General features: G+C 46.6%; 1 protein-coding gene across 2 annotated transcripts in view; it reads right to left on the minus strand.

The window, feature by feature from the left end:
* Positions 1–9,768, minus strand: part of prr5l (proline rich 5 like) — a 32,986-nt gene extending 23,218 nt beyond the window's left edge. The window contains exon 1 of one of the 2 annotated variants that reach the window (XM_031900434.1): positions 9,640–9,768. Coding sequence is in view for 1 of the 2 variants with exons in the window: in XM_004913347.4 (XP_004913404.3) it covers positions 2,832–3,116 (285 nt within the window). In the remaining variant the exon portion in view is untranslated. Of the gene's footprint in view, positions 1–2,831; positions 3,118–9,639 lie in introns of those variants that run through there. The other variant, XM_004913347.4, reaches the window with a different exon arrangement.
* Between the last annotated feature and the right edge of the window lie 9,965 nt (positions 9,769–19,733).

Consider the following 19,733-nt stretch of genomic DNA (forward strand, 5'->3'; position numbering starts at 1 on the left):
ACCCACGGGACACCCACGGCTATTTATACTCCCAGAAGCACCGCTGCACCTGGGGGGGGTCCGGTTTCAGCAAACAGCCGCTAAATTCTACTGCAGACGGAAATCTGGGGAAGTGATATTTTCAGTCATTAAATCGTATTAACATACATTTCACTTACCATTTATATATTCCGCATGGCTAGGCCGTTGTACAGAGCTAGAGAATGCTGGCTAGATTGGTCTAAATAATCCTTTGCACTCAATAAACGTGATAGATCACATATGATCCAACTAAATATAACCCCCACGCACCCACTAAATGTGTACCCCCTGCCACCACTAATTATATCCTGATAAAAGCGCTAGGTTTGGTGCACGCTCCCATTTACTGTACAGAACTGCAGAATATGTGGGTGCTTAATAAGCATGTGTTAATAATCATAAATCTGTTATCCTGTGCACCCACTAAATATGAAACCTTATGCACCCCCATGCACTGAATATGCACCCCCAACTAAATATGTACCCCATGCACCTACAAAGTATGTACCTGCGTGCACCCACTAAATATGTCATCCCATGCACCCAATAAATATGTCCACTCACGCACCACTAAATATGCACCCACCTGCTAAATATTTCTTACCATGGACCCGTTGAATATGTACCCCCATTCACCCACCCAATATGCATTACATGCACTCATTAAGTATAACATCCCTATGCACCCACTATGTACCCCATGCACCCAGTAAGTATGTACCCCATGCACCCAGTATGTACCCCATGCACCCAGTAAGTATGTACCCCATGCACCCAGTAAGTATGTACCCCATGCACCCAGTATGTACCCCATGCACCCAGTAAGTATGTACCCCATGCACCCAGTATGTACCCCATGCACCCAGTAAGTATGTACCCCATGTACCCAGTATGTACCCCATGCACCCAGTAAGTATATACCCCATGCACCCAGTAAGTATGTATCCCATGCACCCAGTAAGTATGTACCCCATGCACCCAGTAAGTATGTACCCCATGTACCGAGTATGTACCCCATGCACCCAGTAAGTACGTACCCCATGCACCCAGTATGTACCCCATGCACCCAGTAAGTATGTACCCCATGCACCCAGTAAGTATGTACCCCATGCACCCAGTAAGTATGTACCCCATGCACCCAATACACCCAGAAAGTATGTACCCCATGCACCCAGTAAGTATGTACCCCATGTACCCAGAATGTACTCCATGCACCCAGTAAATATGCACCCCTTGCACCCAGTGTACCCCATGCACCCAGTAAGTATGTACCCCATGAACCCAGTGTACCCAATACACCTAGTAAATATGTACCCCATGCACCCAGTAAGTATGTACCCCATGTACCCAGAATGTACTTCATGCACCCAGTAAATATGTACCCCTTGCACCCAGTAAGTATGTACCCCATGCACCCAGTAAGCATGTACCCCATGCACCCAGTAAGCATGTACCACCATCACCCCCATGCAGCATGATGCAGAATATAGCAGCACAGTAAGAAGAGAGATGAGGGTGACAGGTTGGTGACTATTACAGTACAGAGAGGCTCAGATGGAACAACTCCCCGCTGCCGGGGCTGCCACACACAAACTTTCTACACAAACATTAACAGTGACCCGGCTGCCCCCTACCCAGTGTATGTGCCACTATGTGCGAGTCCATGTAGCAACTTGCCCACTGCAACAGAGTAGCCAGCTAGGGTTCTCCCCAGTGCCACAGCTCAGAGTGCCAGCTAGGGTTCTCCCCAGTACCACAGCTCAGAGTGCCAGCTAGGGTTCTCCCCAGTACCACAGCTCAGAGTGCCAGCTAGGGTTCTCCCCAGTACCACAGCTCAGAGTGCCAGCTAGGGTTCTCCCCAGTGCCACAGCTCAGAGTGCCAGCTAGGGTTCTCCCCTGTGCCACAGCTCAGAGTGCCAGCTAGGGTTCTCCCCAGTGCCACAGCTCAGAGTGCCAGCTAGGGTTCTCCCCTGTGCCACAGCTCAGAGTGCCAGCTAGGGTTCTCCCCAGTGCCACAGCTCAGAGTGCCAGCTAGGGTTCTCCCCAGTGCCACAGCTCAGAGTGCCAGCTAGGGTTCTCCCCTGTGCCACAGCTCAGAGTGCCAGCTAGGGTTCTCCCCAGTGCCACAGCTCAGAGTGCCAGCTAGGGTTCTCCCCAGTGCCACAGCTCAGAGTGCCAGCTAGGGTTCTCCCCAGTGCCACAGCTCAGAGTGCCAGCTAGGGTTCTCCCCAGTGCCACAGCTCAGAGTGCCAGCTAGGGTTCTCCCCAGTGCCACAGCTCAGAGTGCCAGCTAGGGTTCTCCCCAGTGCCACAGCTCAGAGTGCCAGCTAGGGTTCTCCCCTGTGCCACAGCTCAGAGTGCCAGCTAGGGTTCTCCCCAGTGCCACAGCTCAGAGTGCCAGCTAGGGTTCTCCCCAGTGCCACAGCTCAGAGTGCCAGCTAGGGTTCTCCCCAGTGCCACAGCTCAGAGTGCCAGCTAGGGTTCTCCCCAGTGCCACAGCTCAGAGTGCCAGCTAGGGTTCTCCCCAGTGCCACAGCAGCTCAGAGTGCCAGCTAGGGTTCTCCCCAGTACCACAGCTCAGAGTGCCAGCTAGGGTTCTCCCCTGTTCCACAGCTCAGAGTGCCAGCTAGGGTTCTCCCCTGTTCCACAGCTCAGAGTGCCAGCTAGGGTTCTCCCCAGTGCCACAGCTCAGAGTGCCAGCTAGGGTTCTCCCCAGTCCCACAGCTCAGAGTGCCAGCTAGGGTTCTCCCCAGTGCCAGGGGTCCCACCCCGTACCCGCAGGGTTCCGTTGGTGCCAGGGCTGCACTTACCCACAGCGCACACAATGCCCGGGACAGGGAAAGGCTCCAGTTGGAATCCCAGCGCGTCCCCTTCTCTGTGCAGCCGCTCTCCTCCCCCAGTGCCGGGCCGCACTCTCCTCCCCGCTCATCTGCTCGCTGCTGGCTGCTCTCTCTCAGGAAGTTCGCACTCGCCTGTGCCCTCTGCTGAACTAGCGCGCAGGGAAGTCGCACTGTGACTGAGATACACTCTGTACCGCTGCCAACTGGCACTGTGTGCCCCCTCACTGCCCGCAGCCCCTGCCAACTTGCACTCATTCCCCCAATATACACTGCCCCTATACCCCTCATTTCTACCAACCTGCACTGACCCTCAGCTCCCTCATTCCCCCAATATACACTGCGCCTATACCCCTCATTTCTACCAACCTGCACTGACCCTCAGCTCCCTCATTCCCCCAATATACACTGCGCCTATACCCCTCATTTCTACCAACCTGCACTGACCCTCAGCTCCCTCATTCCCCCAATATACACTGCGCCTATACCCCTCATTTCTACCAACCTGCACTGACCCTCAGCTCTCTCATTCCCCCAATATACACTGCCCCTATACCCCTCATTTCTACCAACCTGCACTGACCCTCAGCTCCCTCATTCCCCCAATATACACTGCCCCTATACCCCTCATTTCTACCAACCTGCACTGACCCTCAGCTCCCTCATTCCCCCAATATACACTGCCCCTATACCCCTCATTTCTACCAACCTGCACTGACCCTCAGCTCCCTCATTCCCCCAATATACACTGCCCCTATACCCCTCATTTCTACCAACCTGCACTGACCCTCAGCTCCCTCATTCCCCCAATATACACTGCCCCTATACCCCTCATTTCTACCAACCTGCACTGATCCTCAGCTCCCTCATTCCCCCAATATACACTGCGCCTATACCCCTCATTTCTACCAACCTGCACTGACCCTCAGCTCCCTCATTCCCCCAATATACACTGCCCCTATACCCCTCATTTCTACCAACCTGCACTGACCCTCAGCTCCCTCATTCCCCCAATATACACTGCGCCTATACCCCTCATTTCTACCAACCTGCACTGACCCTCAGCTCCCTCATTCCCCCAATATACACTGCCCCTATACCCCTCATTTCTACCAACCTGCACTGACCTCAGCTCTCTCATTCCCCCAATATACACTGCGCCTATACCCCTCATTTCTACCAACCTGCACTGACCCTCAGCTCCCTCATTCCCCCAATATACACTGCGCCTATACCCCTCATTTCTACCAACCTGCACTGACCCTCAGCTCCCTCATTCCCCCAATATACACTGCGCCTATACCCCTCATTTCTACCAACCTGCACTGACCCTCAGCTCCCTCATTCCCCCCAATATACACTGCGCCTATACCCCTCATTTCTACCAACCTGCACTGACCCTCAGCTCTCTCATTCCCCCAATATACACTGCCCCTATACCCCTCATTTCTACCAACCTGCACTGACCCTCAGCTCTCTCATTCCCCCAATATACACTGCCCCTATACCCCTCATTTCTACCAACCTGCACTGACCCTCAGCTCCCTCATTCCCCCAATATACACTGCGCCTATACCCCTCATTTCTACCAACCTGCACTGACCCTCAGCTCCCTCATTCCCCCAATATACACTGCCCCTATACCCCTCATTTCTACCAACCTGCACTGACCCTCAGCTCTCTCATTCCCCCAATATACACTGCCCCTATACCCCTCATTTCTACCAACCTGCACTGACCCTCAGCTCTCTCATTCCCCCAATATACACTGCCCCTATACCCCTCATTTCTACCAACCTGCACTGACCCTCAGCTCTCTCATTCCCCCAATATACACTGCCCCTATACCCCTCATTTCTACCAACCTGCACTGACCCTCAGCTCCCTCATTCCCCCAATATACACTGCCCCTATACCCCTCATTTCTACCAACCTGCACTGACCCTCAGCTCTCTCATTCCCCCAATATACACTGCACCTATACCCCTCATTTCTACCAACCTGCACTGACCCTCAGCTCCCTCATTCCCCCAATATACACTGCGCCTATACCCCTCATTTCTACCAACCTGCACTGACCCTCAGCTCCCTCATTCCCCCAATATACACTGCGCCTATACCCCTCATTTCTACCAACCTGCACTGACCCTCAGCTCTCTCATTCCCCCAATATACACTGCCCCTATACCCCTCATTTCTACCAACCTGCACTGACCCTCAGCTCCCTCATTCCCCCAATATACACTGCGCCTATACCCCTCATTTCTACCAACCTGCACTGACCCTCAGCTCTCTCATTCCCCCAATATACACTGCGCCTATACCCCTCATTTCTACCAACCTGCACTGACCCTCAGCTCCCTCATTCCCCCAATATACACTGCGCCTATACCCCTCATTTCTACCAACCTGCACTGACCCTCAGCTCCCTCATTCCCCCAATATACACTGCGCCTATACCCCTCATTTCTACCAACCTGCACTGACCCTCAGCTCCCTCATTCCCCCAATATACACTGCGCCTATACCCCTCATTTCTACCAACCTGCACTGACCCTCAGCTCCCTCATTCCCCCAATATACACTGCGCCTATACCCCTCATTTCTACCAACCTGCACTGACCCTCAGCTCCCTCATTCCCCCAATATACACTGCGCCTATACCCCTCATTTCTACCAACCTGCACTGACCCTCAGCTCCCTCATTCCCCCAATATACACTGCCCCTATACCCCTCATTTCTACCAACCTGCACTGACCCTCAGCTCTCTCATTCCCCCAATATACACTGCCCCTATACCCCTCATTTCTACCAACCTGCACTGACCCTCAGCTCCCTCATTCCCCCAATATACACTGCCCCTATACCCCTCATTTCTACCAACCTGCACTGACCCTCAGCTCTCTCATTCCCCCAATATACACTGCGCCTATACCCCTCATTTCTACCAACCTGCACTGACCCTCGGCTCCCTCATTCCCCCAATATACACTGCCCCTATACCCCTCATTTCTACCAACCTGCACTGACCCTCAGCTCCCTCATTCCCCCAATATACACTGCCCCTATACCCCTCATTTCTACCAACCTGCACTGACCCTCAGCTCCCTCATTCCCCCAATATACACTGCGCCTATACCCCTCATTTCTACCAACCTGCACTGACCCTCAGCTCTCTCATTCCCCCAATATACACTGCGCCTATACCCCTCATTTCTACCAACCTGCACTGACCGTCAGCTCTCTCATTCCCCCAATATACACTGCGCCTATACCCCTCATTTCTACCAACCTGCACTGACCCTCAGCTCCCTCATTCCCCCAATATACACTGCGCCTATACCCCTCATTTCTACCAACCTGCACTGACCCTCAGCTCCCTCATTCCCCCAATATACACTGCCCCTATACCCCTCATTTCTGCCAACCTGCACTGACCCTCAGCTCTCTCATTCCCCCAATATACACTGCGCCTATACCCCTCATTTCTACCAACCTGCACTGACCCTCAGCTCCCTCATTCCCCCAATATACACTGCCCCTATACCCCTCATTTCTACCAACCTGCACTGACCCTCAGCTCCCTCATTCCCCCAATATACACTGCCCCTATACCCCTCATTTCTACCAACCTGCACTGACCCTCAGCTCTCTCATTCCCCCAATATACACTGCCCCTATACCCCTCATTTCTACCAACCTGCACTGACCCTCAGCTCCCTCATTCCCCCAATATACACTGCCCCTATACCCCTCATTTCTACCAACCTGCACTGACCCTCAGCTCTCTCATTCCCCCAATATACACTGCCCCTATACCCCTCATTTCTACCAACCTGCACTGACCCTCAGCTCTCTCATTCCCCCAATATACACTGCGCCTATACCCCTCATTTCTACCAACCTGCACTGACCCTCAGCTCCCTCATTCCCCCAATATACACTGCCCCTATACCCCTCATTTCTACCAACCTGCACTGACCCTCAGCTCCCTCATTCCCCCAATATACACTGCCCCTATACCCCTCATTTCTACCAACCTGCACTGACCCTCAGCTCTCTCATTCCCCCAATATACACTGCGCCTATACCCCTCATTTCTACCAACCTGCACTGACCCTCAGCTCCCTCATTCCCCCAATATACACTGCCCCTATACCCCTCATTTCTACCAACCTGCACTGACCCTCAGCTCCCTCATTCCACCAATATACACTGCCCCTATACCCCTCATTTCTACCAACCTGCACTGACCCTCAGCTCTCTCATTCCCCCAATATACACTGCCCCTATACCCCTCATTTCTACCAACCTGCACTGACCCTCAGCTCCCTCATTCCCCCAATATACACTGCCCCTATACCCCTCATTTCTACCAACCTGCACTGACCCTCAGCTCTCTCATTCCCCCAATATACACTGCCCCTATACCCCTCATTTCTACCAACCTGCACTGACCCTCAGCTCCCTCATTCCCCCAATATACACTGCCCCTATACCCCTCATTTCTACCAACCTGCACTGACCCTCAGCTCTCTCATTCCCCCAATATACACTGCCCCTATACCCCTCATTTCTACCAACCTGCACTGACCCTCAGCTCTCTCATTCCCCCAATATACACTGCGCCTATACCCCTCATTTCTACCAACCTGCACTGACCCTCAGCTCTCTCATTCCCCCAATATACACTGCCCCTATACCCCTCATTTCTACCAACCTGCACTGACCCTCAGCTCTCTCATTCCCCCAATATACACTGCGCCTATACCCCTCATTTCTACCAACCTGCACTGACCCTCAGCTCTCTCATTCCCCCAATATACACTGCGCCTATACCCCTCATTTCTACCAACCTGCACTGACCCTCAGCTCCCTCATTCCCCCAATATACACTGCCCCTATACCCCTCATTTCTACCAACCTGCACTGACCCTCAGCTCCCTCATTCCCCCAATATACACTGCCCCTATACCCCTCATTTCTACCAACCTGCACTGACCCTCAGCTCTCTCATTCCCCCAATATACACTGCCCCTATACCCCTCATTTCTACCAACCTGCACTGACCCTCAGCTCTCTCATTCCCCCAATATACACTGCCCCTATACCCCTCATTTCTGCCAACCTGCACTGACCCTCAGCTCCCTCATTCCCCCAATATACACTGCGCCTATACCCCTCATTTCTGCCAACATGAATTGCCTCAATTCTGTCCCAACATGCACTGCCCCCTCTCCCACTCATTCCTTTTAATATACTCTGTTCCTATGTCCCCTCATTTCTCCCAATATGCACTCACCCCTCTCCCCCTCTGATTCATGTCAATATACACAGCCCCATATCCCCTCATTTCTCCCAATATGCACTAACCCCTCTGATTCCTGTCAATATACCCTTCCCCCATATCCCCTAATTTCTGCCTATATACATTACCTTATCCCCCCTCAGTTCTGCTAACATTCACTGTCCCCTCTCCCCCTCATTTCTTTTAATATACACTGCCCCTATATCCCCTCATTTCTCCCCATATGCACTAACCCCTCTGATTCCTGCCAATATACACTGCCCCATATCCCCTCTTTTCTGCCAATATGCACTAACCCCTCTCCCCCTCATTTCTTTTAATATACACTGCCCCCATATCCCCTCTTTTCTGCCAATATGCACTGGCCGCTCTTCCCAGATTCCTGGCAATATAAAGTGCTGCATGCCCCCTCATTTCCACAAACATGCACTGCCCCCCTCTTCTCTATTATCTCTGCCAAAATACACTGCTCCATGTCCCCTCGTGCCTGCCAACATACACCAAGCCCTCTCCTAGATTCCTGCCAATATACTCTTCCCCTTACCCCTCCATTTCTGCAAATTTGCACTTCCCAGTGTGCCCCAGTCCCTGCCAGTTTGCACTTCCCCCATACCCTCTAATGCAAATACACATCATCCCCTCTCTCCTGCTATTCCTGCAAATATTGGGTTGATCAGCCATCCAGAATTTTATGTATTTTGCCTATTAATAACATTGGCATCAACCAACAATTTTACCTGCCAGGCCAGTAAAATACCATCCAGGTGGCCGCCGTATTCACTGCTCTAATTCCCCCTCATTCCTGCCAATATGCGCCACTCCCTCTCTCTTATTCCTGAAAACAAACTGACCTCTACAACCCAGAACTAGAAATTACTTTGGGCCCCACGTAAAAATCATTTTAGGGCCCATAAACTTTGGAAAAATATATTTTTCATAAACATATAATATATTGCTTAGCAAATAATGCCCACTGCCCCCCCCCCCTACTTGGGACCCCCCAGTGCTGCTGCCCTTGTTAACAAAAAAATAAAATTGCAAAAACAAAAGTTTGCATTTTGCAATGTTATAGTCTTCATTACAGTACCATGATGCCAGCACTAAGCTGAGCCCTCCCTGTGATGCCAGGACCACCTGTGCCATCCTTGCATGCTGCACACTCTATAGCTTATTTCCCTGGCACTGCTGGGGTTAAACCCATCCCAGTCAGGCAAAACTCATTAACAAATTGATTATATTGTACAAGGGAAAAGCTGTGTAAATTGATTATATAGACAGACCCCCCCCCCATTGACTTAACTAAGTTAGAGGCATGCAGAAATATATATATATATAAAGCAGCGGCATTCCCATTGTGAGTAACTCCCTGCTACCCATCAGGGCTACATTTAATAAAGAAAAGGGCCCCCAGCAATGGCAGAGTGCCAGGGGCCCCAGTCTGAGGCGGGTAAAATAAGCTTTTATTTATATACCTGTCTGGTGTCTCTCTGGGCAGCTAAGCCTCCTGAGCCTTTAATTTGATCCTGTTCAGACTGTTCCCAGCATGCCCCTGGCTTCCATCTTTGCAGAGATTCCGCCCGAGGTCTTTGTGGGTTAAAAGTTCAGAACCCCCCCACCCGCTCCAATCACTCAAAACTGCCTATGAAATGAGTGATATATTTGCCTTCCCAAGGGCCTGTCTGTCGGGGCTGTTGTATAAAGCTCAGCAGATTGGCTCACTTTATATTTCCTTTATATCAGGGGGTGCCTGTGTGTCCGAGCTGCGTTACACTGCTGTCTGGATAAATCACAGGCAGTCGGCTAAGCTAGTGGAACTAATGTGAGCTGCCAGACCGCCATTTTTCGTGTCCAGATCATAATTGTCTTTATTGGATTTAGGGTCATGTGTATGAGGAATGTTTGCCCGGTTTGTCACATGGAGCAACTGGAAGCACGGAAAGCAAAGCCATCATGGTGGTAATATGTTTAACATTCAATTAAAGCAGAGAAAACTGCAAGAACCAGATCACCATCCAGTCCTGGTATTTTAAAGGGGATACTAAACCATTCAATATATGCTGGAGGCTTCTGATTGGTGCAGGATGGTTCTCTATTCTAAAGCTTTCTGTACTTGTTGCAAGAATATTTCACAATTAAATAAATTCCCTCATATGAGTGTATTTGGTCATGATTGGTGATCCGACAATGATCCTTTATTCTACTGGGATCCATAGTGAATAATGATACAACTCAGACTATTAGATCACTGATATAACCAGCCGCAAAGAATAGAATAGAATATATCTTTATTGTCATTGTCACATAGTAAACAACGAGATTTAAAAGAAGCGAGCAAAGGAATAATATAGTGATTAATGTACCCCCTATCATAAAATATAAGGATATTATAAGTCATTAAGGAGTTCCCTGACCCTATATAAGCACAAGGCCAATGGCTGAATGCATTTATACAGGTCACTGAACTCCAAAGGGACTTCTAATATCCTCATATTTTATAATGGGGATTACATTATTCACTATAACACAAGTATTAGTGAGTCGTGTGACAGAAATGACATCACTGAGCACCAATTATAACTGATGAGATCACTAAGCACCGTTTATAAGGATATAATTTACAAGATAATCATGGCTCTTGTGTATTATCTGGCTGTAACCCATACATTTAGATTTATGGAGCGATATGCGCTCATTTCAGGGACCAGTCATGACACGTTTAAGGGGAATGTATCACCAGAGAACAAGTTTTCACAGAATGGTTTGGGGCCAGGTCACGCAGACAGCTGTCAGTATGGCTAGAGAACACTGCATGTCACTGTCTGCCGCCTTTAGGGGGTCCAAGCAGGGAGGCTGCCACATTCGGCCATGAAGCAAGTTGAGAAGCCTCAGGTGGCAGTGCCCTGCAGGTTGTCAGGGGAAGCAAAACTCCATTCCAAGCACTTTAAGTGACATTATTCCTTCTTTAAATCAGAATTTTCGCTTTATCAGTACAGAAAGCTCTATTAACACTCACTGCACTAGCGATGCAGCCATCTTTCCCTGCTCTGATGCCCACAACCGTGGTGCTGCAATATATGTACCCTTTATAACCCATATAACTTCATGACATGGTGCTATTGGCTTTTGTTTATTAACCATCCATTTGAGGGAGAATTCCCACATATCCACGGCATAGGGCTACTGGCAGCATGTAGCACCCTCCATTAATATTTGCTCTTCATATTCCACAGATTCAGAAATGCTCATATCCGTTTTCTGAGGTAATTTTGTGAAAATGACAGGGAGCGGATAACTGGGTTGTTATGGTGGGCAACCGGGTGAGGTGGGGGCAAATCAGGGTGTCTCTTGGAGCCTCATGTAAGTTGACGTGTGCCCATGTAGGAGTGTAACCTCCTCTCCTCCCATGATGTGAATAAAACCTATGCTGTGTGAGGGATTAGTTCCTACTGGCCCAAAGCAGTTATGGGTAATCCATGGTAGGAAAATGGAGGAACGGCCCTTCTTTCACGGACTACTTTCTGTGGAGGAATGGAAGCTGCTGAGGCAGAAGGCTTGAGTGAGGGAGGTGAAGCCAGGTCCCTACAATATAGTCCCCAGAATGGGATGCAGGAAGAGGGACCTTCAAGTTAGTGTTTAGCTCCAGTCAAAGCATGTGTGAGGTAAATATGGAAGCTAGCTTAGGTGACCTAAAGGGTTAACCTTCCCCTTCTGCTCAGAAGGTGTCACTTCTGTCACCAATGTCCTGTGGGAGTGAGGGTTTTCCCATTTGGCCTCAGGGACCTTGTGGCCAGTTTCATCTTAGCAGGAGTGAATTCTGCCAGAAGGCCTAAGGTGGAGCTAGGCCTCAGTCGAGGGGTCCAAAGGTGACCATGAAGGACCAATGAAGGAGACGTAGCAAGTAACAGACAGATAGACAGACAGACAGGGCAAATAGTTTGAGGTTAGAATTCCCCAGCTGACACCTATCTTAATGAGGGGGGGTCAGAGTGTGTGTGAGAGATATAGTTCATCTTAATGACCCCTTGTAGAAAAGGATTCATTTTTGACTCCCCCTTCCAAGGTTCTACCCACAGAATGGTGGGGCTGCCATACACATTGACGTTTATATTCCCCATAATGCGCAGCACATGATGTGCCGAGCCAGAAAACAGCTGTTTACATTTTATCGGCTGTATGTCTGAGCTGGGAACATAGGCACATACCACGCACTCGAGCAAATTATAGGCCTGGAACCGCCGTAGGATCAAGAGCCAGAGCTTGAAACACATTAAACCAGTAAGTGTCCTGCTGGGACCAGTTATAATATAATGTTGTCATGGGTGCAATAAGACTTTATTGATGTATTTATCGCTGCACTGGCTTATACCTTGCAACATCCACATGGAACGTGTTAGTCATAGTCATTGTATTCATCTCTGTTACATCACCAAACTCTATACCGCGCTCTCATCGGCGCTTCTTCCTGCCTGTGTGCTGATCCCTACCCACTTCTCAGTCTGGCTTTTGGTATTGGATATGTAATGGATCATACAGCTTCAATCTGTGACAGAAATGACATTCAATAAGTGCTCCACCTGCTGGACAACAGGAAGCATTGCAACTTCAGATAGGAATAGGAAATAAAGCAATAAATCAGCCAGGCCACACTGTACAAGCAGGTGACTAACACTACTTCCTTCCTAGCAACTAAACAGCAGCTCTGTCTTTCTTTACGGTACGGATTCTAGATATACACACCCAGGATCAGAGAAAGTGTCTCTTAAAGGGGTTATTCACCTTTAATTTAAACTGTAGTATGATGTAGACAATGATATTCCGGGATTTGCAGTTGGTTTTCATTTTTCTTACTCGTCGCTTTCAGTCATTTAGCTTTTTGTTGAGCAACTCTCCAGTTTGCTAGGGTCTTTAGCAACCAGGCAGTGTTTTGAATTAGAAACTGGAATATGTATAGAAGGGGGTCTCAATAGAAAGATAAGGAATAAAAAGTAACAATAACAATAAAATTGTAGCCTCGCCGAGCTTTAGGGCTGTGACACACAGGGAGATTAGTTGCGGCACAACAAATCTCCCCAAAATGCCATCCCACTGGCTACAATGTAAATCGCCGGTGGCATGGCATACGCGGTGCTGTGATTTGCCGAAGTCGTGGAAGTTGCCTTGCAAGGAAACTTCCGCGACTTTGGCAAATCACTCTGTGTGAAGACACACAGAGCAACTAGTAGCAGCTACTTGTTGTGGCTACTAAAAAAAACAATGCTGATCATTTACTGACAATTGTCTCTGTGTGAGTTTTAGCAGAGGCAATTCTCAGTATTGTCTATGGAAGGATATTTTCTGGAGTTTAGTAGCCGTGACAAGTAGCTGCTACTAGTAGCCCAGTGTGTCTTCTGCCAGGGTCAGTCACTCCCATTTGAAAGCTACAGAAGTGTAGAAGAGGAAGGCAAATAATTCAAAAACTATAAAAAATAAATACTGAAGACCAAGTACTAGGACGCTCTATATATAATATTGGGGAACCCTGGAACTACCACCAACTAAATTAATAGTTGCCACAGGCTTGTGTCCTGCAAGTAACACCTTAGGGCTCACCGTGCTACTGTGGCTGACAAATCTCCAAAAAAATGGAGCCGTGGACCATGGACAACAAATCTTAATATATGCCATTGCCCCTTAGGCTAATGTTCTATGGAGTGAGTTAGTTGCCTGTGATGAGGGTCAATGAGGCAATTTGCAATACTATTTTTATGTTTTGTGTTGTTTTTTTTTTAATTATTTAGCAGTTCTCCAGTCTGGAATTTCAGCAGCTTTCTGGTTGCTATGGTCCAATTCACCCTTGCAACCAGTGGTGTAAATGGGAGTCTGGAAGATGCATAGGAGAGGCCTGAAAGAAATATAAGTAATAAAATGTAACAATAATATTGTAGCCTTACAGAGCAATAGTGTTTTTGGTCCCCAACATTCAGCCAGATAGACATTTTAACCATTTGAGTTCTGTGTCAATGCCGTAGATTCGTTAATCTGTGGCACCTTTGAATTAAATTCTAATATGAGTAACTTCTAATAATACAGAGTGATATTCTGATACAATTTGCAATTGGTCTTCATTTTAATTATGTGTGGTTTTTGAATGATAAAGCTTTTTGTTCAGCGGCTCTCCAGTTTGGAATTTTAGCAGCTATCTTGTTGCTAGGCTTCAAATTACCCTAGCAACCATGCAGTTGTGTGGGTGAACCATTAGAATTTAAATAGGAGAGTCCTGAATAGAAAGCTAAGAAAGAAAATAGAACAATAACAAAATTGTAGCCTCATAGGGCAATTGTTTTTTGGCTTCCCCCATTTAAAAAGAGTTGGAAGAATAAAGCTAATAATGCAAAAACTATAAAAGATAAAGACTAAATGAAAAGTTGCTTATTCTATAACATACTAAAAGTTAATTTGAATGTGAACCACCCTTTTAAGGGGTTTATTCTAAAATGGAGGCTGCAGAATAAAACCTCAAACCATAAAAGAGACCAACTGCCCGCTGCTTTAGAATCCCATGTCTGCATTATGCTGTCATTCATTAATGTTGCCTATAAATGCTGTATTTCTTTACATATCGCTAAATAGCAAGGATACTGATGCTAGGAATTTTTTAATGTTTAAGGCAAGACATTATCTTGTGGAATTTACCTTCAAGTTATAACGCTGTGAACCTGCAATAAAATACAAAGGCAAAGGGCAACTTGCACACTTGGCATAGTTTTATTTATTGGTGCAGTTGTGTAATGACAAAGAGCCGGGCCCTCCCAAAAAACAATCTTTGGGGGCCCCCACTCTGCACATTCTGGGGAGAATGAACCACACAGCAGACTCCATGACTGTCTGAAAGCTGCCATGCTGCTCTTCTGCTGAGGGCTGAAATTAGTTGAGAATCATGTAGCTAAACTCAACCAATCAGATTGTGCGTTTCATGATTCCAACTGTGGTAGGCAATTAAAAGCTAACTGCCTGTTGGTTACTATGAGTTACTGGACATGCTAGTACTTTGCTCTTGTTACTGTGTAAAGCTTGCCATACGCGGAAAGATCTACTCGCTTGGCAACCTACGGGTGGGTGATATGAGGCTAATTTGGTCGTTTGGCCCTAGGGCCAAATGGTTGAATTAAAACGGTGGGTATTGGTGCCATTGGTTCAGGGACCGCATCAATGAGCCAATATGGTTCCCCTTCCAATGGTATTATCAACTTCTCAGAGATCTGGCCGATTTCAGGCCAGATGTCGGTCGGGGAGGCCCCTGGTTCGTGCCCATAAATACATGCATAGATAAGCTTCCGAAACGATCTAAAGGACTGATATTGCCAGTTAAATTGGCCCATGTATGGCCACCTTAACACCCTTCATATCCTATGGGACATTATCTTCAAGATAACACATGATGTGAACATGTAATAATACATGATTTATGTGAACCCCAGCAACCACAGTGATCACCCTAGAGTGCTTTATTGATAATAGTTAAGCTGTCAACAGTAAAAATAATAACTAGTTTTGGCACCTATATTCATAGATCAGCCCCTGAAGCTCCCTGCAGCCATTGCCTAAGCAGCCATTGTTTTAATACAGACAGGCAGCCCGTAAACTCCTTATCTCCTCCCACAGTGTTCCTATTGTCTTCATCATTCCGTCACAAGAAACCAGGAGGGGCTGTCATGGGGATCAAAGAAGCATGGTATGACATTGTTGGGGTTTGGTCTTCGTAAGGGGGAACTCCGGCTTCCGAACTAAAATGTATGTATGTATGTATATCTTTATTTATAAAGCGCTACTTATGTACGCAGCGCTGTACAGTAGAATACATTAATACAAACAGGGGGTTAATGTGATAAAGAGCCCCACACAACATAGAAACCCTGAAAATACCTATCACTGTAACCTGTTCCTTCAAAAAGTATAAATAAATCCCATTTTTATATGCTGAAATCCAGCTGCAAAACAGTTTTTCTGATTCATTTGAAATCCTGGCAGGGGAGGAGGGACTAAAACACTGATGTTATAAAATCACGTGTGCAGCAGGGAATTGTGGGATTGTGAGGAGGCAGACTGAGGACAGGCGACTACTGTTACATTTAATTTTAGTCTCAGTAGTCAGCCAGATCAGCAGGGGAACACGGGGCGGGGCTTAGGGAACTGTTCCAAACCAGATTATTATATTAAACATCATGAAAAGGCTGAATATTTTTTAAATATCTATATTGTAAAGTTGCTTGAAATTATGTTTACTTTTTAAAAAATCTTGAGTGTTGGATGGAGTTCCAGCTTAACAAGGCTGTAATTGCATTCCAAATCATCGGAATTTGATAAAACCCATACAGAGAGAATCCATAACACTGTGCCAGCATAGGTAATCTTTTGTACCAAGAAGAATTCTGCTGAAAAATTGAGGGGGTTCGTGGCCCTGCTGGGGTGCACAACGTGTAATTAATTATATGTTATTACATGTGTATGGCCTATTGCTATTCAGCCATGCTTGCCCGCAGTGAATGTCCTAGGAAAATGAGTGTTTTTATAGGTGCACAGTGACAGCTATGGTATGCGCAACATTTATTGGGTCCTGAATAAGCAGAACCCAAAAATATCCATGGGCCCCACACGGAATGATTGTGAAAGGGAAACTGGGAAACCTATATGCTGGGACCCTGTAGAGCTCTGTACTGTTAGCCGCCTGGTTATTGCACTCGGGGGTGAGTTATTTGGCACAGTAATTAACATTTTATTCTCAAGAATCCTTTGGAGAAATTCCAGTCCCAAATGAAACAGTTGGCAAAATAATAGGTACTTTGTCTCCTCTGTGGCTTTGTGCAATGTATACGACTGAACGGCAGATGTTTCTGCATGTGTGTAGCCAAGTCTGCAGATAAGAACTGCCCCAATACAATGTATATATGTGTCAAATGTGGGATATTGTATAATCAGTGCATCAGCAGCTGAACTATACGCAGAGCCTCAGTGCCGTGCCAAGTGTGTGCCCAGAGGGGTCAGACTGTTCCAGAAAATGGACAGTGTTGTTTGTACTTGTACTGGTGGCCCGTGGCCTGGATAGTCTGGGGATGGGGTACATTCCATTTGAATTTTTGAATGTAAAATGCTTTCCCCAAGCATTTGAGTCACCAAGATTGGGATAATGTTTTAGACACCCCCCAGACAGACGTATCCACAACAACTAATGCCTCAATCAACCCAAAATGCCATCCATTTATCAGTAAGCTGTGCCCCTTTTGTGTTTTGTGAATCAGGGCAGCAGAAAAAAAATAAGACTATTTGGAGGTATGAAAAAGGGAGGGATGCAAGGACTGGGGGGGGCAGGCATGGTTACTGCACATGAGGTTAGACTCCCAAACATGGCCTGGTCCTTCTCAAACTCTGCCCAGATCTCAACGTGCCTCCTTGTGGAGCCTCCTGGACCCCCTTGGACCATGGATGGTAGAACTCTCAGATGTTATTAAGTTGCCCTTAGTAATCTCTTAAATAAAAATGACTCTATACTTAAATAATGTGCATAACAAATCGATAGGGTGTTCATGAAATATTAATATCTTAAACAAGTGATATTGGCCATTGCTGGCCGATGTGGCAAAGCTGGCTATCCCAACCAGTTTCTATTGACCTCAATGGATGGGAGAAAGTTGTCAGTTGCCTGCTATAATGGAGAGATCACTTTACTCTTCTAGGCCTTAGTTCCTATGTAAAACAGGTTTGGCTCTAAGAGTTACATTCACTCCATAAGAGTATATGTACTATAAGCCCTGTGTGTGGCTCCTTGACCCCATATCAGGTTGCCCAAAGGGCTTATCACATAGTGGGAAATGCCCTACTACTTCGTAAAAATTAAGAACTTTTTTCCTTCTCTTTTTACATTTTTTACTCTAAGGTGGGACACAGACCTAAAAGAAATGCAGTTTATCATCAGCATAGCAAGGGTTTTTTTTATTGACAAAGAATCCATTTTGGCTAAGATGTGCTTTATGAAGATCATTCATAATTCCACTTTGTTAGGTAATAAGGGCACAAAGTATTACTACATTAGAGGCAGATGATACGATAAGACCATGGGTTCTATGTTTATATATGGCTGGCAAACTGATCAATATGGGTGGCCAAAGACAGAGTCAGTTTGTGCCTGGGATCCTATGACAGACTGACCATTCAAATACATGTAAGCTTTGCTGCCTACCCATTAGCTGGAGGTCTTTAATGAGATAGGAATACAAGCCGGACATCCCTGACCTACATTAACCAGCCCATGATTTGCCGAATTTAACTTGGTAGGAAAGGTTACACGGATCTTATCCTAATGCTCAAATATGTAATGTACTGTACCTGGGTACCCCCCGCACTGTCAGGATGTGCCCTACAACAGGTAAACTAATTGGCTCCTTGTGGGATTAATGGAACAGCTTGGTACTTTAGCCCTAACTATATATAGCAACCCTGAGAGCCTTAACCCATCCATCCTGTTATCTCATTAAGGCAATGGTCAGCCTGCTGCTTGGGGATTGAGATGTACCATCTATCTATCTATCATCTATATATTTATCTATCGTCTATCTATCGCTTGGGGATTGAGACGTACCATCTATCTATCTATCTATCTATCTATCTATCTATCTATGCTTGGGGATTAAGACGTACCATCTATCTATCTATCATCTATCTATGCTTGGGGATTGAGACGTACCATCTATCTATCTATCTATCTATCTATCTATCTATGCTTGGGGATTGAGACGTACCATCTATCTATCTATCTATCTATGCTTGGGGATTGAGACGTACCATCTATCTATCTATCTATCTATCTATCTATCTATCTATCTATCATCTATCTATGCTTGGGGATTGAGACGTACCATCTATCTATCTATCTATCTATCTATCTATCTATCTATCTATCTATCTCTTGGGGATTGAGACGTACCATCTATCTATCTATCTATCTATCTATCTATCTATCTATCTATCTATCTATCTATGCTTGGGGATTAAGACGTACCATCTATCTATCATCTATCTATGCTTGGGGATTGAGACGTACCATCTATCTATCTATCTATCATCTATCTATGCTTGGGGATTGAGACGTACCATCTATCTATCTATCTATCTATCTATCTATCTATCATCTATCTATCGCTTGGGCATTGAGACGTACCATCTATCTATCAATATATCTATCTATCGCTTGGGGATCGAGATGTACCATCTATCTATCTACTTATCTACTGTATTTATCTATCTAATGTATATGTATGTCAACCTTATAACTTCTGATCAAACAAATATGTATATTTTATACTATAATACAGGTATAGGATCATTTATCTGGAAACCCACTATCCAGAGAGCTCCAAATTATGAGAAGGTCATCTCCCATAGACTTCACTGTAATCAAATCATTTAAAATTTTAAAAATTTGCTTACCTAGATATTCCCCCCAAAAAAACTCCTAAAAAATCAGTTGGGGACAGACAGGAGGGCTATGAGGAGTACCCTACAGTGTCGGACTGGGCCACTGGGAAAAAAACTG

Source organism: Xenopus tropicalis, chromosome 4 (genome assembly GCF_000004195.4).
Source record: "Xenopus tropicalis strain Nigerian chromosome 4, UCB_Xtro_10.0, whole genome shotgun sequence".
Lineage (NCBI taxonomy): Eukaryota > Metazoa > Chordata > Amphibia > Anura > Pipidae > Xenopus > Xenopus tropicalis.